This window comes from Dermacentor albipictus, chromosome 3, assembly GCF_038994185.2.
Source record: "Dermacentor albipictus isolate Rhodes 1998 colony chromosome 3, USDA_Dalb.pri_finalv2, whole genome shotgun sequence".
Classification (NCBI taxonomy): Eukaryota; Metazoa; Arthropoda; class Arachnida; order Ixodida; family Ixodidae; genus Dermacentor; species Dermacentor albipictus.
The window spans coordinates 52,472,173-52,496,986 of NC_091823.1; the positions used below are offsets into that span (position 1 = coordinate 52,472,173).

Below are 24,814 nucleotides of genomic sequence, written 5' to 3' on the forward strand. Positions count from 1 at the left end.
ACCTCAGCTACGCGGCGGTAGTTTCGGCCGACGAAGTCTCCTATGCCCGGATTGGGAAACGGGGCGAACTTGCGGTAGATGTGGCCCACCCGAGAGCAGGGCGCGTCCACCATGGTGCCGCCGCACTGCCAGATCTTGAAGGACAGCTCGTACTGCTCGCCGCCCCACACGTCCAGGCCTTCGTCGTAGCCGCCCAGCTCCCAGAAGTAGCGCCGGCTGATGGCGAATAGGCCGCCAGCCATCACGGGGCTCCTGCGCGTGCACCAGTCACGTTGACTCTGCAGCTGACACGCACATGAGGGAGGTAGAGTACAAGGCGCGCACGCAAGAACTCGACCCACGACCACGAAAGCAACCAGTACTGCCCGCAGCCTCCGCGGCTGGATTTCGCGCAATATTTTGATACTACAACGTCACGAAGAACCGAGACGTGCAAGTTCGGCCAACATATTAACAAGGCCTCCCCAACTGCTGAAGTATAGTGAAATCGTTAGTAGCACCGCTCGTTACCCAAAGAACAGACATCCTCTCGCCCTACTCCTGCCCAAACCTTTATGGAAGACGCTGGGGAACTACTCATGAGGGCACATCTCCAGCAGGCGAGTATAACGGCTGTTACACCGATCCTGTCAGAAAAGTAAATTTCGCGTAAAGTACGGCCCTGATCGGGCAGTTCGCAGAGGGGATGAATTTCTGCTTACATCCGATAGCTTCGAAAAACTCGTATGTTTAAATGATCACGCAGACACGAAATAAGATGGCTTCTCTGTCTCGCAACACGTGCCCTTATGCTCTGAACCAGGCAGATCGTACAAGGGAGCACGTATTCGCATTTTAATTGGTAAGTGGCGCTCCTTACAGTAAATAACGGCAAGAGCGGCGAGGACTTGCATGTTGGGTCTGAAGGTATAACTAACGTAATTAAAATTTGGAAGGAGCAATGCACGCCTTACTTCACGTTATACATGCGGTGATTTAGTCGCTCCTTTGAATTTTCCTCCAGTTGTGTAACTTTTAGTGGTCGGATTACCTTAGATTTCATGCTAGAAATACTTAGGAAAAATGATTATTCTACTTGAGCCATAATACAATAATTTCACTAAATGATATCGGTTACTATAAGTATGATGCACAGCAGGGCACGTTAAAGATCAGTCATGCAGGAATCGCCCAGTGACGAAATCCTCTGTTCCATCAACGAATCAAAAAATGGCTTGCCCTATACATGGATAAATAAGCGACAAGCATGCGCGCACTGTGCTGTAACGGGACATATATGTAGTTCAAATGGTTTTTCTGCAGTCTTCATACTGATCTCTGCCTGAATTAGCAAACCGATTGTATTAGTTAGAATAGTGTTGCTAAGTTGCGTATATGACGTGGATATACCTTTCATAACGTGTTGGCTCTTGGTGCACACACTATTTAGCTATTCCTGTGTAATAAAAATTTCAGATGATGGAGAGTGTCATGCCTTTTCTTTTTCTTTCTTTTCTTGTCTCGCTCTCGCACTGTATGTTGAAGCATTATGTCAGTTACCCCTAAAATGCGACAATGTGCAACTTTGTAAATAATCTTATCGTGTTTGTGATGCAGAAGCGCAAGAACCAATCTATACTTCCTGTGAATACCGTTGAAATTTACTGGGACTACAGAGCCAACGGGCAGCGCAGTACGAGACGGCAAGACATGTGCGCGGGCGGCGCAGAATACACACGCACTTGAAAGGTTCCGTGGGGTTCGCCAGGTCCTCGGGAAGCAGCGGCAGCCGCTTGTAGTAGAGCTCCCAGTCGAAGGAGCCCCGCGCGCCCTCGTCCTGGGCGCGGTAGGCGAACGTCTCGTAGTCGATGACGTCGATGAAGGGGCACACCACGGTGCGGTAGTCCTTGGCGATGGGCTCCAGCAGCGGCGGCAGCCAGTTCACGTTGGCCTCGGTGTGCGAGTCGAGGAAGATGAGCACGTCGCCCGTCGCCTGCCGGGCGCCCAGCAGCCGCGCGCGGATCAGGCCCTCGCGCCGCGTCGCACGCACCACGCGCACCTTGCTCCAGTGCTTGGCGATGTAGTCCTCCAGGGGCTTCTTCAGCTGCTCTGCACGGGTGCGGCATTGGGAGCGAGACAACGAAGCAGTCAGCTGGTTTGAGGAGCCCAACGTGGAGGAGTGTAACTGAAGCTTTCAGTCCGAGAAATCCGCGTAGAGGTTTCTCTTCCCTTCCCTCAGCACAAACTCTTTAGACTCTAATATAGCACCAGTTATCTGTCCTACGCATTACATGACCTGCCGAACTGAATTTCTTTCTGTCTCTTAACCTAAACTAGAATATCGGCTACCCCATTTTGTTCTCTAATCGACGCCGCTGTCTTTCGTTCTCTTAGTGTTACGGCTACCACTATTTTTGTTCGATCGCTCGTTGCGCGGACCTTAGGTAATGAGTTACGCTGCACTGACTAAGCGTTAACGCGCACTACGCAAGGCTACGCCGAACGCGAACACGAAGCAGGTGAGCGAAAAAATAGAAGAAGCGTATCTCGTTACCAAGCTCAACATCACAATAAAACTTTCCGTGCGCTTTGCCGAAGATTTACAATGCGCTACCACGTTTTCCGTGCATGAAATTATAACAAGAAAATAAAGTCAGCGCAGAGGTTTTCATTTTCGCCTTTTTCAAAAAGTGCAATGATGTTTACCGGGGTCAAGTACAGCACCCAAAGTTCATGCTGGTGGGTCAATAAAATTCTGTATATCATTTTTCACAAGCCAGTCTTTCTTCTAGGGATAAAGTTAATAGAGATCGAGTCTAACGAGAGCTGATGCAGCGGTAGAGACCATAAAAAAAGAGGAGGAAAAAAGTATGATTGATTCATTCCACATGCAGTGCGTTGTAAAGTGCTTTGCCACTTAACTCCAGTGAATGAAATGAATGCAACAAGCAAGAACCAAGTGAAAGCCAAAAGGTAATCGTGTTATTAAGTTGAGCCTTCATTTACGATCGTGTGCATGCCGAAGAGTGAGAAAAGGGAGGACGCGGCTCACAGCGAAGTAATTACGTAATATTTTACTGGTTTTATTCGATTACTAATGGTGTGAGACGAAAGTGGCACAACGATGGGACGATGCACCCATAAAGGTAAGACTTAATTATTTGAAGCTACACACTTCATCCCGCCATTTGGGCACTTAGTTTAATATGCTCCAACAAAGAGGTGCCTCAAGGTAGGTCATTTGAGAAACTAGGGAAACGAGAGGCGAATTTGTAAACCTTTCCGTTCGCACGCGCTGTATGACACTAGCCGGTTGCATCCGTTAATAATGTGTCCAACATTACGATTGGCTGGCACATGCTGTCGCCAAGCAGTTCTGGCGTAAGAACTTGCGAATACGAACCCCGACGAGCGTTAATGGCGCTCCAGAGATTTGCGGAAGCGGGCGAGGTTCTCGGAAAATATTAAGTAGAGAACTAGTCATGTATTGTAAGCTCCCTCGATACGTTTTAATGCGGCCTGACTTCATTCTCTTCTATGCGTGGATTCATTAGCCTTCGTGTGAACTTATTCTGTGTTTTCTCATGCGCCTTGATATTAGTGCAGTTATGTGACTGGAGTTGGTGCTCTTTTTTTTTCGTATTATTATTACTTGAGGTGATTTTAGACTTGTTTGGCGTACTTATATGAGTTGACTTAAAGTTTACGAGTGGCTTTATGTAATTTTTTCATGTCTTCGGCCTGCATAGATTGTGTTTTGATGTGAACAGGAAAATCCGGCGCCGATTGTAGGATCCAACATCTCCTAAACCTCATACATTAAAGAACGATACGTACCACGACGCCTAAAGGAAAGAACCACGGGTCTTATATGCTAATAAATGGATACCAACGCTGCACCCTGCGTGAGACCCATGCAAAGTGAAATTATGGTCGCCGAGAGGCGCGAATATCTCTATAACGCCTTCGGGCTACAAGATATCGAACACAAGTGCAGAAGGGCACGACAGTATAAGTAACGAGTAGAGACAAACGTTGCATGTTATATGTGTGATTTCGTTTAAATATCTCTGTATTCAAGCTCACTCGCTTCAACGATCGAATAATGAAAAATTTTATGTAAGTTCAGACAGTACAGTAAAGTTAAGGAAAATTCCAAGGAAGTAGCCATCTTTTTATCCTAATAAGCTATACAGGGTGGTCATTTTGAAGTTTGCCGGAATTTTTATGAATCGCCTGTCGCAGATAATTTTTTTTTTAATTTTAATTCTAGTCCTTAGCTAGATTACTCAGTGAGGCGGACATTACATGCCCGAGAAATTGAAACACCTATTCGACCAATTAACATAAATCGACAAATTATTTTTTAATTAGCTACATTCCGGCACATATTGCAATTTACGAAGTGCAGCCGGTGAGCTTGCAAGACGTGTCCACTTCGCATGCACTTCCAGAATGACGAAAGTTTGGAGATATGCGCCATCAAACTTGCCCTGAAAATGCATTGCTGTTCCACTTACTTTTATAAGAGAACGTTTTTATGCATTCAAGCACAAAAGTAACTGGAACGCCGATGTATTTTGTCCGACGCTTCGAGAAACAATCTCTTGAAACTGGTGTCATTCCGGAAATTCATTTCAAGTGGATACGTCTTGAAAGCTCTCGGGGTACAATTCGTTAATTGCAGTATGCGCCATAAAGTAAATAATTAAGAAATTAATCAATTAGATTGTGTTAATTCGTTGAATATATTCTTAGATTTCTTGTGCTAATAACGTCCGCCTTTTCGAACAATTCAGCTCAAGGACAAGACCTATGCTATTTGCAACAAGCGATATTTAAAGATTCCGTAAAAATTAGATGATCACCCCTTACACATAGACAGTACACGTGTCTCGCATGAACGATATTGCGTACATGCAAGTAAAATGAGCATGAGCACAAGTAAGGGATACGTGCTCTTGAGACAGCGCCGGAATGACAGCACCACCGTTTTGATAACAAATAAAGGTTACGCCCAACACAGTGGTCCCTTGATAAGACAATTATCTCGTCATTACTAAGTAAAATAAATAAATAAATAAATAAATTAATTAACACCGTGGTACCGGAAAACCTTTCGCTCTTTCGCCCGCGCACGCACTGACACACCTACCGTCGAGAGCGAAAGTTTTGGGACAAAAGGTGCTGCAATTATTTTTTTCTTCGCAGCCTAGGCATAAAGAGTGAAATTAAGTGGTACTGCCAACGTGCGTATGTTTGACCAGCGTCGTTCATCAAGCCCATTTCACATTGCGCGGCTGTGCCAGAAGAAATTAACTTTCTCTGCCGATGCCGTGGTCTCTAGACTTGCTCACGACTGTATACATACTTGCGCACATGCACAAAGACGCCCGTACGCGTGAAAAAAATGGAACGATTCAGCAGTCCCCCCGCTTTGGTGCCTCCTCGCCCTCCTAGGAGTATTATGACAATCTCGTCGTCCTTCCCGAGAAAACTGCTCATTGTATTGGTCCGATCTTTTAGCAGCCCTCGCGAAACACACTCGCGACCTCGATCCTGAAGAAGATCCTTGCCTGACTCTCCTCAATACCACGCATCAGGCTGGTTTGGACACCTGCTCGTGCCTCACTGTCGGTTAAAACACGCTGGCGGGCTAGTCATAGGCTAGGCGGGCGGTCATTGCCCGACAGTCGTGCCGACTGTCGGGCAATGACCGCGCTCATGCGGCTGCCCGAGAGCTAACCTGCCGGGCACCTGGCAGTGAGGCGAGCAAGCCATATCAAGGAATTTTCCCAACACGTACCGTGACACTCTAGACTTTTACAGACTAGGGCGCTTACGATATCAACCTCCACCTAAATCTTTCTCCCGGAATGATGTCGTATCCCTGAGACGGCTTCAAACCAACTCATATCCTAACCTCCTCCTTCTCAACAAGTTGCCCCCAACGTTATATCCCACCACCTGTCCAGGCTGCGGTGCACCACCGACAACGTTCCACGTCCCGATTGAGTGCCAAAAACTACCAAAGGATATCCCTGTTCTGCAATCCTCCCAACCAACATATGCGCAATGGGAGGCGATCCTCCGTCGCTCCGAGCCTCAGGTCTGGCTGGCCCTGATACGACGAGCATGAGCGGTAGCGACAGCCATTGGAGGCCCTGGACTGAGGGCACCAATTACACAAATCCTTTCACTTCATAATAAAGTTTCTTCACTCTCTCTGACTCTCCTCCCTTAAGACGCGTGTTCTTGCAGTACCTTTCAGGAGAAATCAACCAAGCTTTAGCGCTTTGCTTTGTATTGCTGGCTGCTTAAGCGCTTGCTCCTCGGCTTTCATAAGGCCGAATAATCACCCTGTCTAGCGACGAAAGCTTCTTTTTTTTTTCATATCTAATAAAAAGACCACATAAAAATGATTCGAGGCGACAGGGCACCGAGCGGATACGAATAAACCAACGAAGGAGAAAGAAAGCAAAACGAAACAAAGCCAACAGCAGATACGGCAAGGGGACGAGGCGGGTGATATTCTTTTTTTCCGGCATTTCCCGGTCGCCGCTTTTGCTGTTGCTGCACGCAGCTATAGTGGAAGAGAGGCTTCCTCGGCCAGGTCACAGCGATCGCCCTCCTCTTTAAGAGATAATCGCTCCAGCAGCTGTCGCTAATGCAACCGTACGGGCTCCACGCGGCGTTCGGATTGTCTTCGGTGGCCGTGGCGCCGTGTTTATGGATCCGTATCCGCCATCTCCGGAAGCAAGCGAAAGCTCCCTCTCGTTACTTTCGTCCTCTCGACGGTGCCGCTTGTTCACACCGCTGGTATGGCGTTGCCTTTTATTCCATCTGTGCTACGTATTTATTATTTCTTCCTCTCCTTCATCCTGCACATTATTTGTCGCCCGGTCAACCACCCGCCGGCCTTTAGCTGCTGCTTCGCCACCCAGCGTGCCTCGGCACACAACGTACATCTCACCATGTACTCTTGCCGTACGTAGGAAGGAAACACGTTTTTATTTCGTTCTCGCAGGAATGTCAAGGAAACAAAACGATATGTGTTGCTGACCTCGATCCTTCTCCAAGTAAACGAAACAGGATACGATAAGAAGGGTCGATAGGGAACGGAGCCCGCAGCTTCACTCTGCTTTTATCGGACGCATTGCCATTTTCGCTTCTTGCTCGGCGCATACTGCTGGCTGATGATATGGGAAGCACTTTCACTCAACTGAGGGCACGGATGCCTGCATGTCGTTATAACGATTGTGTGAGCAAAAGGGCCAGAGAGAGAGAGGGGGGGGGGGGCGCATCCATGCATGTCTTCCCGCAAAGCAAACTTCCAACATTTGTCGGCTTCGTATTCCAAAACAAAGTTTAGTTTACCGGTCCATTGCCTTTGTCTGTCTAGACAAGGTTCACTTCTATGGCCACGACATGAAGTCCGGCAGCTATCAAGTACAACATGCCCGCAACATTTAGCCCTTTATTTTTCCCCACCCAAATTCGAAAAGAATAACGTGTGATAGATATACCACCAAGTATGTAGATGAGCACAGTTCAATTCAAATGTTTATATGATCAAGCGAACAATGATCAATTCAACCGGTTTTAACCGGTACTTTAATCCCGCAAGTCGTCCAATATGTACGCGTTGTGTGGTGGCTACGCCCACACGGAAATCTTTCAAATCAACTGTTGGTTTCTGGTGCTCGAGAAAGTGTTCTGTATGGTCACATGCAAAGTGCAGGAGAAGTTTTTTTTAGAGGCTCGATTGCGCAACATTTGGACGACACACACAGAAGAAAAACACACACCACAGAGCGATTGTGGTGTGTGTTTCTCTTCTCTGTGTGTCGTTCAAATGTTGCGCAATCGAGCCTCTAATATGCTATACCAACACGCCCAGTCCTCAACCTTGACAAGTTTTTTGTTGCAATAGCCCCCGTAATACAGAGTCGAATGGCACAACCAATAATATTTTAGCAGACAGTGTCGTCAAATAAAGAAACCTAAAACTAAATGTTTTACAGTCAATGAATCCAACTTTTCTTCTAAAGTTAATACATTCGTGAAATGCGCGCCACATAAGAGGATCGTGCGCAACACTGTTGCCTGGCGGCATAGCCGCACCTTTGTTGCTGTAGTCATCGGTCAGGATAATCTCCTTGATGAGCTCCGGCGGCGACCGGTTGAGCACGCTGGTGGCCGTGCGCAGAAGCGTCGTCCAGTGCTCGTTGTGGAAGGGAACAACCACGCTCGCTGTGGGGAGCTTGGACACGTAGCGCTTCTTCTGGCACCTGCACAAGGCATAGGACAAGACTCAGTTTATCTCGTCAACAAGGCAAAACCGGCATGACATGACACTACCACAATGTGAAGAACACACACAAACATGTTCTCTTGGAGATCATCTACGTGTGTGCGTTGCTCGTGCGACAGACCTTTCACTGTAAAGATGCGTGCGTGTGTGTGTGCGTGTGTTATAAATGCAAGGTGCATTGATAACGCTAGCTAAGTGCTGCAGGAGGCGGCGCCAGGTGCGCTGATGACGGTGCGATCATTATAAGCCATTGTCGCTCTTTACCGTCTTATCCATACACGTCTGAGCATTATGAATCGTGATCAAGCGTACTCCTCCGGCGGCTGCGTGCGACACGGCCGCGCAGACCGTATCTTGAAAGCGATCTGCGATGCGGACAGAGATTGCCGACTGATGATAGCTCCGCGCGCTTTGTATTCGCCAGTTAGCGTTAAAAAGAAACGCGCCGACTCATACAAGGTCGATCCAAATAGGTCGCGAAGCTTCGGGCGAAAAGCGGTTCAGTACAGATTGTCACCGACATCAGCATGGGGGGTTATGGGAGCAGCGAGTGAAGCGCGACTATGTTTGGAGGGAACAAACATTGGGAAAGAAAAACGCGTTTTTTTATTCAAACGAGACACAGTTAGATTCACAACGAAAATAATATTCCTAGTCAATTTTATATATTCGTGATGAGTTAAGAAAATACGTTTAATTTTATGATTAATAATAAATGCATTTCTTTTCAGCGCCCATCGCTACAGGGCGCGTTGACGCCACTATCGCTCGCAGTGCAATGCACGTGTTGAAATGGACAGAAAGGCGCACTCGTATCACCTGTTGAAATACGCCCCCCTCACAATTTGTGCTTTCTTGCTTGTCGAAGTTTGAATTTGGTGACGCGGGTAGCTTCACTGCTTCTTAATCTGCTCAGTCAAAAGTAGTGAGTTACAACCGCCAGATAATTGTGTAGTTGTTTTCCTGCGACTGCGCTGGCCGACGGGCTTGGCATCCGACATTAGGATCAGCACTCTACACCTAAAGCTTTCGTCGGCCTCCAAAGAAAGTATGTTCCATATGTTCTGTGCAGGGATGCGATTTCGACAACCGCACGGCTGGCCTTTTCCTGCATCGCTTTCCACGCTGAAAGCTCGAAATGCCCATCAAGTCGAATGGCGGGGCATTTGAATATATAGCTCCAAAGGAAGACCAACAAAACAAATTTCGCGCCTTCGAAAACAAAATGACGTCACTTCTGCTTTTAACGGGCATGGCGTCACGTTATTTTTTCTTCCGCCGGAAGTGTTCCCACCACATACAGATGGCGCTAAGCCCCATGAACCGGCGATGGACCGCCATGTTTTGAACGTATGGGCTCCTATGGAAGCTTCGCTACCAGGTATATTTACCTTGACCTATACCTTGAAAGCGATCTGTGAAAGGGGCAAGGTGCGGCGTGTACTGAAAGCTTTGTGAGCGCTGTGTCGTCGCCCCTTCGTTAGCGTTGAAGGGACGGGCAGCACGAAGGCAAAGTCGCTCGCTGTTGTGGGCTCTATCTTGAAAGCGATCGTCTTACGTAACGGACGGACGGTTTTTCTCGTTGGGTAAGCACAGAAATACTTACGCATCCGCCGTGGTTGCTCAGTGGCTATGGTGTTGGGCTGCTGAGCACGAGGTCGCGGGATCGAACGCCGGCCACGGCGGCCGCATTTCGATGCGGGCGAAATGCGAAAACACCAGTGTAGTTAGATTTAGGTGCACGTTAAAGAACCCCAGGTGGTCGAAACTTCCGGAGTCCTCCACTACGGCGTGCCTCATAAACAGAAAGTGATTTTGGCACGTAAAGCCGCATAATTTAATTTTTAAATGCTTACGCTGTAAAAATTCCGCCTCCGTTGTACCCTGTGAAAACGGATGTAAAGCGAAGCTGTTGCCGACGTTACACAATCATTACGACCACAAGGTGTCGCACAACGTTTAGATCACCGCAGCGTCCACGACCGCGTTCGCGCCCTTTCCGTTTGTGCTTCGACGGCGCAGTGATCAATGTGCATGTTGGCGACGTCCATACGCTTGCGCGTAGCCCGCATTCACGAAGTCAAGCGTTACTGTAACTTTTTGAACAGTGTTTGCCCTGCTGTAGATTACGGTCACAGCATACGCTGTGCGACAGATGCAACGGGTAGGGCGCCCATGCATCAAGCAAAGATACGTCGTGTGCACACGTTCGTCACGCGCACGAAGGTGTGCGGAGGTGCAGCATACATCCTCATTTTAGTAGGTCCTCCCCCTGGCACAAATGCATTATAAAACTAATTCGATTCCTCAAAGTAAAATGCGTCACAAAACTTGCAAAGTGCGGCTTACACGCAACCTGCGGACATGATAGAATCGAGTTGTAATTTGAATATGCGGGAAAACAAAGTTCTGTTACTCGGAAACTCAAAAAAGCCCTATTTCAGCTACCGCTTCTTTTTCGGTGAGCACAGACCGAAAACTTCTGACCAAATAGGGGCTAGCAGCTTCACTGTAAAAAAAAAGAAAAAGAAAAGAAAGATGATCACAGAGAGCGCCATTCTTGTCAGGCCTCCTTGACAGCTTACTTTCCCACATTATGGCTTTGTGTGCAGAAAAGCCTGCTGGGAGCTATGAGTATAAAAATAACTGTTAGGTACACGTAATTATAGTACGATAACCATAATAAATTATTGGTGGCTTAAAAAAACTGGTGACATAGCCGCCACCACGTCAAGGTCGTAACAGAAAAGGAGAAAGAGAAATTAAAATAAAAACGGGAGCTGTGGTGAAACCGGTTGTGACGGCATTCGATACGATCGCTTTGAAGGGGCCATGCGGCCCCCTGGAAACTCATCTCCACACCGTTCCGTACACCCATTCCATTTCTTTGACAACGGAAAAGCGACGGGCAGACACGCATAAGCTAGGAAAAGCAAGTAAGCAAAAGCGAAGTAACAGCCGAGCCACAGAATGCTTACGCATTAGTAGACAATTCTCAGAACTTCTGTAGCATTTCTTGACTAGGTGTTAAGGCTGCCCAGACGTGTGCTCATCAGCCGATATGGCGAGGAACAAGAGCCCAAGTAGATATTTTTATATTCCGTGGAACTCGCTCCGATCTCGTGCTCCTTCGTTCCGCCGTTCGTTGCCACTGCTGCTGCGGCTACTTCACCACTGCGAACGCGTTTACGTACAAGGCTCGCGTGAAGAAACAAAATAAGAACGAAGGGGTAAAGTGATATTTCTCACACGCACAACAAATGCTGCGTTTCCCGCTTGCACAGCAACCACCTAAGTGAGCGTGGAAGAGTGACCGGCCGCAGCTCCAACGCTCGTCGGCGACGCGGCTTCCACTTCCCGCAAATCCCCGGACCGACTTGTCAGGCTGGACCCGATAAACCTCAACTGGTCGAAACGAAGCGGGGAAGGTTGCGCTTTGGCTTAGGACGACGGTGAGGTCGAGGCAGAAAAAACAGGAAAGCCAACAACAGAGAGAGCGATGAAAGAACCAAAATGGCGAACGAAAGGCGATGCGCCGGCACATCCGTGGATTTGCCAGAATATCTGCGGCCCGAACAGTAGGAGGGGGAGACGGAATCAACGCTATCCACGGGAAAGAAAAGTGCAGGCGAAACAACAGACAGGCAAACACGATCAAACACGGCAGTTGTTTTCGAGGATGTAACCGCCGCGGTGCCTTAGTGGCTTTGGTGCTGCGCTACCTAGCCCGACGGCGTGGGATCGAATCCCAGTCCCGGCGGCCTCGCTTGAATCGGGGCGAAATGCAAAAACATCCGTGTGCTGTGCATTGAGTGCACGTTAGAAGTTTCCGTGTGGTTAAAATTAATCCAGAGTCCCTCACTACGGCGTGCTTTATAATATATCATAGTTTTGGCACGTAAAATCCATTCATTTAATTAACTTCATTGTTGTTGAGGGTACCAGAAAGGCGAAGACAGTGTGCTCTATGGAGATTAAAGAAAGTGTCCGTATAACCTCGGATAAAAGCGACAGCCGCAACCAACCGAGATATGCCGGTATTGTTGTGTCCACTGCGGCGCCAACGTAATGGCGGGTGGTGAAATCAGGAACGTGAGCATAAACAGAAGCTTTCTTTCATGAAGAATTCCACAACCACAAGCATACGCGCGATTCTGCCGAAATTTTCACTGCCGCTATTTGTTAATATGACTACTGCTAGGCAAAACCTACTTTTATTAAAACAGCCTTGTGATATTAGCGATAGGTACGCGTTAAACAACAACCACCGTAATTAACAAGCACCTAAAACGCGCTGCCGCCCCCTGACTAAAGCAACGGCAGTGACACAAAGAAAAAAAGAAGAACACCGAAGTAAATCTTGATAAAGCGAGGAGTTCAACAAAAGAAACGACTTTCTTCCGATGCACGCTTTCTTCCAGGCAAAGGATTTCCCAGCCGCCATTCTTCTTTGCGCAGGCAAAACTTCGTCGTGGCGTGAGCCGCCTTCAGGAGCCGCGGGATAAAGCGGATTGTAGCTGGCCGCGCAATTATTTACCTCGCTGCATCGTTTCTTGCTCTTTCTGCTCGTTTTGCGGTCCAAACGCGCTTCCAATTCCGGTTTTCTTATCCGGTAGCGTGGGTCGTCCGGCGAACAGTAAAAAACGCTTTGGGTCTTCCGCGCACTAATGCGACACTCTCAAGACAGAGAGAGAAAGAGAGAGAGAGCAAGCGGAGCTAAAGATAAGACATGTAATGCAACTGCGGGTGGATCGAAAGTACTCCATGAAAGTGAAAAAAGAAGAAGAGAAACGATGAAGTGGAGTCGAATAAAAAGCTTAGCACGCCATACATGCACATAAACTCGGCAAACGCGAACTTTCAGTAAGTGTGTCGCCCGTGTCGAATTCTGCAGCGTCGACCTACTCGGCGAGCTTAAGCTACGGCGAATATTAATAGTTTTAAAGCCAGTAAAACATGGCTTCCTAAGTGACGTAGCTTGCTCCACTACGCGAGTTCTCATGTTTCATGTCTATACCATGGCTGTGGGTTGATAGTTTGTCATAGTTTTTCGCCAATTTTATGCTTATTTAGGCGAACTTGTCATTTTGAAATATTCGAAAAATATTCCCATTCATGAATAATGACTATTCGATTCGAAGACCGAATAGAATAAATCGAATAGAGCACTGTTCGTTTCGTTATTCGACAGTTTCGAATATTCGCACATCCCTAAAAACAATCCCAGGATCCGTGCTGTAGTGTAAAACTGACCTGACTGCCTTTATTTCCTTTTAGTATATCTAGTAAAAGCATTCATGAGGCGTTTTTATCCTTGTGTGCATACATGCCGACCTGGAATACGTTTTCCCTTTTCTTGCGCGACGACGCAAAAGGAAACTTTAGGAACAGGCGATAAAATTGCGGCGACGACGAAGACAGCAAAGTAAGAGAATTTTTTCGAAACCTCCGTAGAGCGTTCTGAATATCTGCTTGCTACATGAACCATAAGCAACCCATCTCCACCCACCAGCTCACTTTTATTACGACAGAATGCCCAATTAACATTTAAACTATTTGCTCCTTGTAGCATTCAACACTTAAACAAACATAGCTCCCAAGTCAAACGAGCACGTTTGCGAGAGGCAACTGCGAGAAAAAGAATGTCGCAGTATCGCTAGAAAGGCGAAGCATCGATTGCGATAGCAAATTGGCAGACAGCCATGCGAAGAAAGGATAGCATTTTTATCGGCCGCATCAACTCGTAGACACTCGCTTGCTAACTAAATTAACAAGCATAGTGTCAGCGCGCACAGTAGATATGAACACATCACCTTCGATGACCGCGGACACACGCTATCTAAACGCTGGCTTGAACAAACGCGGCAGCAGCAGCGAGCGAAGTGACCTCCGTGGTGTCTATCGCTTCAACACAAACTCAGCCCCGAGAACACACAGCACGCACAAAGTTTCGGGCCGCCGCCGCACCTAGACTCTGCCCCCAACGCAGATGGCTCTCAAGACACGGCCGCGCGACCGCGCGCAGCGACCACATGCGCAGTTGCAGCCGGAGTAAAACGCCGCGTCCTTCCCTCCCCCTCCTCCGGTGCCTCGCAACGTTGCGTGCCTCGCGCGAGGGAAAACGGCGCCTTCCTCCTCGTTCTCCTCCCTTTCGCGCGGGCTAGATTGAGCCGCCCGATTCATCGGCTTCCTTCACGCACTTTCACTCGCACGTAGAGCGTTGTGCGTACGGCGACGGTGTTATCGCCCTTGGTCTTTGCACGGAACACCACGGTGACGGCGACGGCAGAAATGCGCCTGGAGTGTCCACGTAATCGATATCGCAATAATAAATAGCGAGTTTGTTTAACTGCAATCAGGCTTTCTCTCACTGTGAGCGTCAAGGCAGGGAAGCGCATGGCGCACAGCGCGGTGAATGCGCTCGCGGCTACAAGCCGTGATGAATGCCGAGATATGGCATTGGAAGCATGAGGTAATCACACTCCAAAGAGCAATAGGTAATTGATTTAGGGCATGAAGGCGAGCAGTAAGAACGGGCGCTTGCTGCATCGTGTGATCCCTGTAGCAATGCACAGTGACCTGGGGCTTCATAAACTATGCAAGAATTAATTTTCACGTAGCCGCAAGAACTCATAAGTGGTTTGTGATGAGACCTTCCTTTAGAAAGAAACGAGCTTTCCTGAAAGCAGCCCTTCATCGACGGTCGACGCTACACCATGATTTGGCAATGAATGGCGACATCCCCACGGCATGTGGTACGAGTATTTTTTCAAAGGCATTGAAACCAGTGTGTCCGATGCCGTATTTGTGCCCAGGCCGCGTACTAAAACCCCTCTGATAGCTCTAGTCACTACAAACACACAGACCACTAAGGGGGGATTTCTATAACTTTCCAGAGCTCAGGCGTGCGCTGCTGACATTGCTGCCCACATCGAAACTTCAACAAAACCTGTCGACTGCTATGGCAGCAGCCGATCCTTGGTTGAGGCAAACGTCTCATGCGCAGATGTCGTAAAATTCATTTAAGAGTTCTGTAAAAGCAGGAGAGAAAACGGATAGGATGAAATTGCCAAGCCCGCTCCACATCCACGAACAATCTACTAGAAGAGGCGCATCTGTTCTGTAGCTTTCAGATTTGCTATACCGTCATCCTGATGCTGCGAAATACAGCTGGGCCACTCTAGGGCAAACGCCTCTACAACTTATTCCAGGACACGTTTGAAAGCAAACTTGGAAAGGAATGTGAAAGGAGCAAATATACGCTAGGCACAACACACAGGAAAAGGCGAACGGGGGCGAAGAGATGGCGAGAGAGAAGGAAGGCGACATACGGATTGGACAAATACTTCAGCCTCATTTTAGCATTCTACTTAGAAAACGCGGGCTCGCAGCTGGGGACGCCGAGACAGCGGGCGGTTTTTCTAAGCGCTCACATTGAAATGAGGAACACAAAGGCCATGCAAATTTCATTCTGCAAGCCGGCCTTTGTAGTGAGTGCGGCGCAGACTGTCACAACGGCATGCGATGCATTGCGCACCGCTCACAGGGTTCCTCGAGAGAAAAAAAAAACGAAGCGGCTGCTGCGACGTTTTTGGCGGCGCCTGTATTGCGCAGATAACGAGGTGACGTGGGCGCATTTAAGTTTCTCTGGTGTGATAAAGAGTCGCTTAGTGACTACGGAAGGAGAAAGACGGGGTTCAAGCGAAATTCAGACAGTCATGGGCAAAAATACAAATCTACCGAACGAGAAGCCAAACGACATTCCTAAATATCAGCACGGGCCTCCAAATGGGCTTCGGTGTTAACTATCTCGGGCGGTGTCCAGTCTATAAGATGTGCAGGCGTGATCAAAAACATACGAACCACAGGATCGTCAAAAAAAATTAATTTATTAGCAATTCCTACACGCAAACAGGAATTTACAGGTGACCCGGAAAGTTCGCCATGCCAAGTTTAGATTGGAGTCCTCAAATTATACATTTATTAACGAGGATTCCCAAGGAGGATTCCAATCGGCGCGCACAGCCGGAATTTTCATTTAGTCACACGACGACATTCAGAGCCTCTTCAATAAAGAAATAAGACTTTTTTCTTTTCCGAGAGTTTTCTGAAGTCTCAAAATCAACTATAACGAAGCGGCCCATTCTCAGAATAGAGAACTGCTTATCACAAACGTCTAAAAACATACTAGCGAAATATGAACAGCACGAGAACTTTCGATGAACCAACATGATGAGGCACACTGCAAGCAACCAATGTATGCGCTGCGACTTTAAGCTTTTAAGCTTACGGCGCTTGATCGTTCGGCAGAGTCCGGTTGCATCGCAAAGATGTTAATTGAACCGTCCAGCGAAGGTGCCAAGACAAGGTGTGGTATTAATTACTTGAAATACTGAAGGCGTAAGAATTGTTCTGCTGCATTGCTATCAGAAGAAATGCAAGCAGACACGTGTTACTATAGCAAACACTATTCTGAAGTAAAGCGTAAGCGCGCCCTTCACCCCTAATCGAATGAAGTGAGTTTTCCTTTTGTTCCGACGGTCACGTGGAAGTTTAGCCTTTTGTGACACTTGCAGGTTTCATTCGTGTTACTGTCAGTGGCGTCAATAATCATTAGAATTAAGGCAGAAAGGAGAAAACAAATTGCACAGCAGCTGCAAACTTCCCAATGCTTTTGAAAAGGAGAAGGATCCATTAGACTTTTTTTTTTTTTCATATCGACGCGCACACCCGGAATTTTCATTTAGTCACACAACGACATTCAGAGTCTCTTCAACAAAAAAAAGATGATAGTTCTTTTTCAACGACTTTCGTACCTGACGAAACCATGCAACGAAGTTTTAAAGGGAGCCTTAACGCTAACACCTCTGTCTCCACGAGTTCAATTAATCAGCGAAGAACACTCATTGGTCTGAGATGCCACCTGTCTGCGTCTGCCAACTCTCATCACCTCTTCCTTAACGGTTTCATGGTGTCGACGCGCTAAGGTAGAAACGTCCGCATCCCATCGGGCCACCTAACACGCAAAGCGCGCTGTCTCATTCACGGCTGCGCCTCAGCGTGACGTGTTAATGATCGCGGACGGTCCAGCCTCACGGGTCACTCAACGGACTGATTAAGCACCCTCCCATGTCGCTCTCGAGCTGAAACCTGTCAGGCCCAGCACAGCAAGGCTTCCCGCTTATGACAGCAGCGCCAATGTACATGCGCTTATGTCGCTTTATTTCACGCTCGTTCCTCGTCAACGGCCGCTTTACCCTTGCACGCTTCCCCCTCAGTGTTCGTGCATGAGACGGGGAATGTAATTCTATCTGCATAGGAGATTAGCCTTGAATTATGTCCCTGAGTAGTTGCAGCTGCGCTGTTAAAAGATGTAAAACTTTAGCGTTATGCATGACAGGTTGAAAAGAAAGTCTGCGTGTTCTCCGTCACCGTAGGAATAAGTTAATACACACAATGTGGCCTGCTGTAAGAAGGAACGAGTAATTAGCATTCAAAAACTGACTGCATCTCACTATCTGCACGGCAGCCTGCACACTCATTCTCTTCGGGAGATGCCTGCTATAAGAAATTACATCGATCTTTCTTTTCCATGAAGTAGAAACGCTCTTCAACTGCTTACGATTTCATGGCCTTTACCCAAATTCTACCAAGAGCGACCGAAGAAAACATGTTAAACCAATCTGAAAGCCGCATCAATGCCCAGGTAACAGCAGTGCCAAACTTTGAGATCAGTCTGTTGCTTACGGAGGTGACGACGAAATGATTGCACGTACGCCCTCAGTCGCGCAGTCAAAATTACACAGTCAATGCACGTCCTGAATGCACAGGTCTCAAGAGCGCATACATGCCCGACAGACACCATCCAAATAGAAAAAGCGGCATTTTATTGTGCAAAGGACGACTAATCAATGGATTGTAAAAAGAAATTTAACCCCAAATAAGCTATAGTAAACTATAATTGGTCTAGAAAACTAGAATGTGTCAAGAAAGAGTGACCTTTTAACAACTTTTGCTTTCTCACGCTCACCAGTGCGTGCGACGTAGGTGTGACTAAAGGTTTAGCCACAGGTTACACAGTCATGCCGAGTCACTTCCGCAGGTGATCATGAGGGGGCAAAATGGGGCGGGGGAGGGGGCGCGGGAAGGCTGCGCGTTGTTTTCGTTTATTTTCTATCTCTTATATTCCATCTCGATTGATGCGGACGATATAAACAGTTTCTGTGCCCGTCATTGTTTTTTCCCCTTTATTTCGTTCATTCCCCGCAACAGCTCTGCAAGACCAACTAGTCCAGCAGTTAGCCTTCCTTAGCTATGAGCACTTGCCCATAATACAACAAGCAATGCGCTCGAACATGGGTGTCACTTGATAAACAAAGCAGTCCTTGTGCATATAAAACTCACAGAAAGAAAGGTAGCGATAGCTAAGAGCCCCTTAACAGTAGCTCCACCATGCGTTGACATTGAGATCCCTCCAGGACACGCGCAATGGGCAGAGCAATAGTTATCGTGGGCAGGACTGCTGCTAAGCCGACGCTAAGCGGTTGCTCTGCACACCTTTTCATAAGTCGAACGCGTTGACCTAAAGGACTCGCGTACCGTGCAAGCCATAATGCGCATACAGTCTAACGGCTTTCGAATTACTAAATGTCAGTAACGCTTAAGTCAAATGTAACGATACCCGCCGTAGTTGCTTAGTGGCTATGGCGTTGAGCTGCTAAGCACGAAGTCGCAGGATCGAATTCCTGCCACGGCGGCCGCATTTCGACGAGGGCGAAATCACTCTTGTAGTTAGATTTAGGTGCCCGTTAGAGAACCCCAGGTGGTTCAAATTTCCGGAGTCTTTCATGACGGGGTGCATCTCATAACCAGATCGTGGTTTTGGCACGTAAAACCCCATAATTTAATTTTTCATTCAAACGTATTGACAGATCAGCTCACTAAAAAAGTATTTTCTCAGCAGGCACCGTGCACAGCGGTGCGATGTTGCATGTATAGTAGTACGATTCACTTGCTTGCACCATGATGCACCACCACTTGAACAAAACCTGTGCAACGTCGTGCGACAACCACCGCCGAAGACATGCGATATTACCAAGTAGGACAACAGCTCGTAACAGTCATCGCTATGAAACACTTGGGACTTAAGCAACAAGAAGACATTACCGAACTGATGGAAGAAGGCCTCGAGTCTGCGTTCTAGTTCCCAAAGCACACAACCCTGCAGGAAAAGAAAGAGGCAGTAGACATTCAGCCTACAAAAGCGAGAAAGCAGCGCAAAAACCCGAGTTCCACGAACGAAGGCAAGAGAGCGCCGCATACACAGACAGCCACTGCACGACCAACAGCGTAAAGCGCAAGCCAGCGATGCGCGCACGCCAGCAGTTCCCGCAGCAGAAAGGAGTAACTATAACGGCAAACGCACGATGAAAGGAAACCGCGGAACGTGGAACTTTTCCCGACACACACCAATTTTTCTTCTTGGGTAAGAACGGCGCGACGCGGGAATGCGCGGAGAGTCGAAGTGCAAGTAGGAACGAGAGAGAGAGAAAGAGAGAGAGATACAGAGAGAGAGAGAGAGCCCGACCCTTAGTAGCAGCTCTACTGTAGTATCCTGTCGCACTGAGCTCCGTTGCCAAGAGATACCAAGCGGCGCTAACGCTGCAAAAACGGGCCGCGCAGTCGGCGAGGGCAGCCAGCCTAGCCTGATGGGATATGACTACTTCGCGGAGGACGCCGGTTGCAATGAAAACAAAGATGTGGATCTAGCGTATAAGGGGGCACGAGCAACCGAAGAGCGGGGCGAAAGCAGGGACCGAAGTTAATTTTGCTCAGCTCGCCAACGGGCCAGAGGCGCGCAGCATTGCGCGCTTTTCGAGGCAATAAAGCCAGCGCCAGACGTAGACGGGAGAGGAGGGATCTTTGGAAGCCCTCCGCATTAACCTTGCGGCAGCCTCTTGACAGCGGCAACGTGCCCTGCAAAATCCTTTATTCTCTTGTTTTAATAATTTGCAGGTCACACGCGTTTTAACATGCGGGAAAGGCAGCATAGCAACATGCTTGCTTGCAAGAACGCGCACGAACAATTACAGGTTACGTGATTGTCCACACCGACTTGAAGGACGTTGACAGACGCATGAGTAGCCTCACGTGGCCAAGAATTGGCGGCATAAGTACGCGCATGTCACTGAAATTTTCGCAATAATCTTGCCGACAAAATATTTTTGGAGCTGAACCTTTATTTATCTCTTTCTTTCCTTGTTTGTATCCTATTAAACGACTAAATATTCTTGCCCAAAGGCTAAGGCCACGAGACGCTTCGGGCGTTGGCTAGGTCTAAAGAAGCAAAACAGCCTTCTAATGTCATTTAACAGGCATCCCGTCGAAGTTTATATGGCAGTCGCTCCACGGCGTTCTCATCAACTTACCCGAGACTCCATAGCTTGAGCAGTCTGACCATCGCCTTAAATTGACTCGATTGTTGAGAAGATTACGGGAGCACAAATAGACGTGTCAGTTAGCTGCAGCGACAAGCAACTTGGCGGCGGACTGTAAGAAGTGCAAACGTTCAACCCTGTTAGATAGGACAAAAGCAATCAGAAAAGCAGAAACAAAAATGGGAAGAGAAGGATGTAAAGTCCTTGCAATCACAAAAGAAAAACACAAGTGCTTCCTCTATCCCGCTTGGCGAATACGATTTGGCAGAATTCAAGGGGTGCCGGTAAAATCAGTTGTTCTGGCGGGCCGCACCGTCAGTTGTCGTGGTCTTGCCACATCGGTCACTCCTATCACGTCTATCAACGTGTTCACTGACAAGATTAAAGAGTTGGCAGTCTGTGTTATGTCCTTCCTTCTTATCGTCACTCATTCTCTCAGTGTTAAAGCTCAGCGCAACAAAATGACAATTGTCGAGCAGACATCGCTGTTCTCACGGCCGACAATTTCTATAGTTATTTATTAGTTTACAGGTGTTTGGTGGGTGGAAGGCGCACCAGGGGCGCCCTGCAGGCTGACTATTGATGCGCTATTTCAAGTGCTGGCGCATGGCGAAGCCAAGTTGCTGCCTTTGCATTCTAAGCCATTAGCGAATAGCATCGCCCACACTGAGCCATTAAGCTGACTACGGCAAGACCGTCGTAAAAGGACCTATATCACTGACCCATTTCGTGAGCAGGGCCAATGCAGTCGTGACAGGGATCCTTGCATCATACTCATATAGATTTGACTTCCCACCAGACCGTTACCACAATCAAACGATGAAAGTGACAAAGAAGCTACGCATGCAATACACGCACCCACCGCGGTGTCTCAGAAAGTGATTCAACGTCCATTTGAGGCGAACAACAAATAGCCAACAGATTGCGCGAATTCTGACACACATAGATCTCAATGTCTGCATTGCTGAATACAAGCAAACAATGCTTCATAGGCCACACGCGGGGCGTCGCTGGGGGCTCTGCGGTGCTTCGAACGCTCGGTGAACCGCAAGGCGTGACGCTCTGTACAGACTCGTATACGTTGAACGGCACCCGAGCGCACGCCGCTGCAGCTGTAGTGGGTTTCGCACTACGACCTCCCCGGGGTCACCAATGATGGGCGGAGGTGAACAGAGATGAAGAGAAAAAAGAAACGAAAGAAAATGAAGAAAGAAATACAAAGTCACGAATGGACGCGAGCGTCGTGGGAGATCCGGCGGAAATTTAGCTAACGCAATATGCGTGTTCCTGGGCGCGCGCATAAGAGCCGGAGGCACGCCAAAGAGGAAAGAAGACGAGAGTGGAGACGCGGTACTCGGAGGAAGCTCTCAACAGGGAGGCTCTCATACAGGTCGACAGACGAGGAGGAAGAGAGAGTGAGAGAGGGGGCGTGGGTAGAATCATGCAAGCGCGGAAGAGCTGGAATATGCCTTGGGCCGAGGCATATCACGCACTGCGCGTATAAATATTACATCGAGGTGCACACAGAGCCGCGCTAGGTGCGAAGGCTCAAAGGGCGCGCAAGCTGCTTTCTCGCCCATTTCTCCCGGGGCTAATGCGTTGCACGCGACCCTCTCGGCAAGCTGCGACGCACCGACGGCCTCTGCCCCAGACACAAGAGCCGGAGGACGATGACGTCAAGGGCGTATTCGAGCCCGAGGCACCACAGGTCGCCGTCTCGAAGAAGGCCTTCTCTAGTATAGGCTGTCATAAGAGCCGGCTCTCACGTAGTCTTCGTCTTACGAACTAGATTGTCCGGGGTGCCAATGCGAACTGAGGCACGCGATAAGGTAAACGCACTGTGGCCGGAGGACATAGGGGTGGCTGTTCCTATTTTTCACGTCAATCGCTCTATGAATACGCCCAGAGCAGGCAAACCTTCCGCGCCAGGTCCCTTGTTCGCTCCCGCTCATACCTTCCGATAAACAAAGAAACCTACACGGAAAGCCAGTATTTTCAGGGTAAGCGAGAAACGTCTGCCGGCTGTCACGAGCCTCTGACGGGTTTTAACTCCTACAACCACGACAGCAGAAAGTGTTCCTTAGCTGTCCCCAGAATGTATACCAGCACACAGTGCCATTCAAATACGCGACTTAGTTTTGTTTTTTGGGGGGAGGGAGGGCAGAGGTATCGAGATTATCAGGGACAAAAACACTGCCAATGCGGATACAGGCACAACATCAAAACAGGCTGCACGTCTAATGTCACTAAATTGCACAATACCCATCGGACGCTTTGGCGGTTTTCTTCACGTGAAATACCATAGTAAGATTCAAAATTGAGCTATGCATGTAAGCTGCTTTGTTCACAATAGCACGCCATACGCAAAAACGTTTGTCAATCGAGCACTAAATTTCACCCGAACACCTGCTAAAGCTGCATAAACTTGTGGACGGGAAGAGAACGCACACGCACCAACTCTACAACACGTGACCTCCTACAATAAGTTACTTTGAACGCTAGTGACGGCAATCACCGGAAAGTGCCATCGCCGTTTCCAAGGTAAACAAAAACAGAACAGTTAAAGGCCGAGACCACTGGGCTTTTCCATTCGTCCACGGAACCGGGCATGATACGAGTAATGCTTCTGTTTCTTACGCTCGATGAAAAAAATAAGTAACTAAAGCCAACTGCAAGAAAGAAAGTACGTCGAGAGAACTTCTGAAAGCTCCTTCCATCGCTCTACGAAGCAATGACCGGGCAGTACGCGAACCAGGAAGACGCAAGGAATGAAAGCAGCAATTTTGCGCTCACGGCCTTCGTGCTTCTCTTATATCGCGACGAACTCGAGAGAAAAGAACTGCAAAGAAGAGAAGAAAAGAAAACAAAGCGTGCCACCGGCGTTCGCACGGTCGTTGTTGTGATACGAAGAGAATGAAAAAAAAAAGTTCAGGCAGTCATTTATTTTCTGTTCTTTTTTCCCACCGGCCAGTGCACTGGTAAAACGAGCCCCGCACACCACGATCAAACGTAGGCGAATGGAAATAAAGGAAATTGAGAAGAGGAGGAGGAGGAGGAGGAGGAGGAGGAGGCCACAGCAGCAACCCCCGTTTTCCGGGGCAGTATATATACCCGCTGCTTCTTGCTCGCTCTGCCGTTTCGATACCTCCTTTCTGGTTTTTTACGGCCGGTCCTTGAAAACAAACAAGCTGGCTCTTTCCGCTACCGAGGCGAGTAGAAGAGCGGAACTGAAGTGGGAGGGGATCGCAAACTCATCGAGCCACACGGGAGGCTGAGCTAAGCCTGCGGCAGAGGTTGCACCGCTCAGCGCCCTGCAGGCCAACTGCTCTTGGGATAGAGCGCAGAGCCACGCATCTATCACTCTGGCTGGACAGCGTGTAGCCATGTCCGCTTGTTTCTGCTCGTTTCCTCTTCTTCTCGGCCACGAGAATAGACAGCGTCATTTCTTGGAACCTACAGGGCGCTGTCATTAGGTCGAAATAGGCAATACCTAATGCGACCACATTTCAAGGGTTACAAAGCGCGACAAAAAGATGCGGAGGAAAGGGCACGATGAGATTGGAATGCAGTAAGGGAGTGCAGGAGGGTGGAGAGCTGGGCTAGTTTGTATATATTCATGTGTGTGTGTGTGCGCGCGCGCACGCACGCACAGTCACACCCACACATGCACACACACACACGTACGCATACACACACCCCCCCACTCACCCACCCAAACGCAAAAACACACACACACACACACACACTCTAAACCGAAATACAAACGCTTGTTGTGGCTCTGTTTTCGGTGTGTGTTTCTTGGCGCTCCAATACCATTAAGGCCAGCGCGGTGGCGGAACAAATGCCCAAGCTGGAATCTACAAGGACACTTCTTGTCAAATTGTTTGTTGTCCGGTTTCGTTCGCTATCAATCTGAGTTTCTGCCTCTCTTTCTAGCCTTGTTTTTTTTTTTTTGAGCACCCCCATAATCCTGCAAACGAAAATTCGAAGTTTGGTAGTTTAACATGCATGAGCACAAGTGTCACTGGTTTCTGTCATGGCATCAGAGCACTGTGTTTTCCCGATGCAAATTGGCTATGAAAGG

At 48.3% G+C, this 24,814-nt stretch overlaps 1 protein-coding gene across 3 annotated transcripts in view; it reads right to left on the reverse strand.

Moving 5' to 3' along the window:
- LOC135914086 (putative polypeptide N-acetylgalactosaminyltransferase 10) overlaps positions 1–24,814 on the reverse strand; it is a 178,442-nt gene that overhangs the window by 15,604 nt on the left and 138,024 nt on the right. For all 3 annotated transcript variants that reach the window (XM_065446833.2, XM_065446830.2, XM_065446832.2), the window contains 3 exons: positions 8,104–8,270; positions 1,722–2,088; positions 3–252 (listed from right to left, as the gene is read on the reverse strand). In XM_065446833.2, the coding sequence (XP_065302905.1) occupies positions 3–252; positions 1,722–2,088; positions 8,104–8,270 (784 nt within the window). The remainder of the gene's footprint in view (positions 1–2; positions 253–1,721; positions 2,089–8,103; positions 8,271–24,814) is intronic.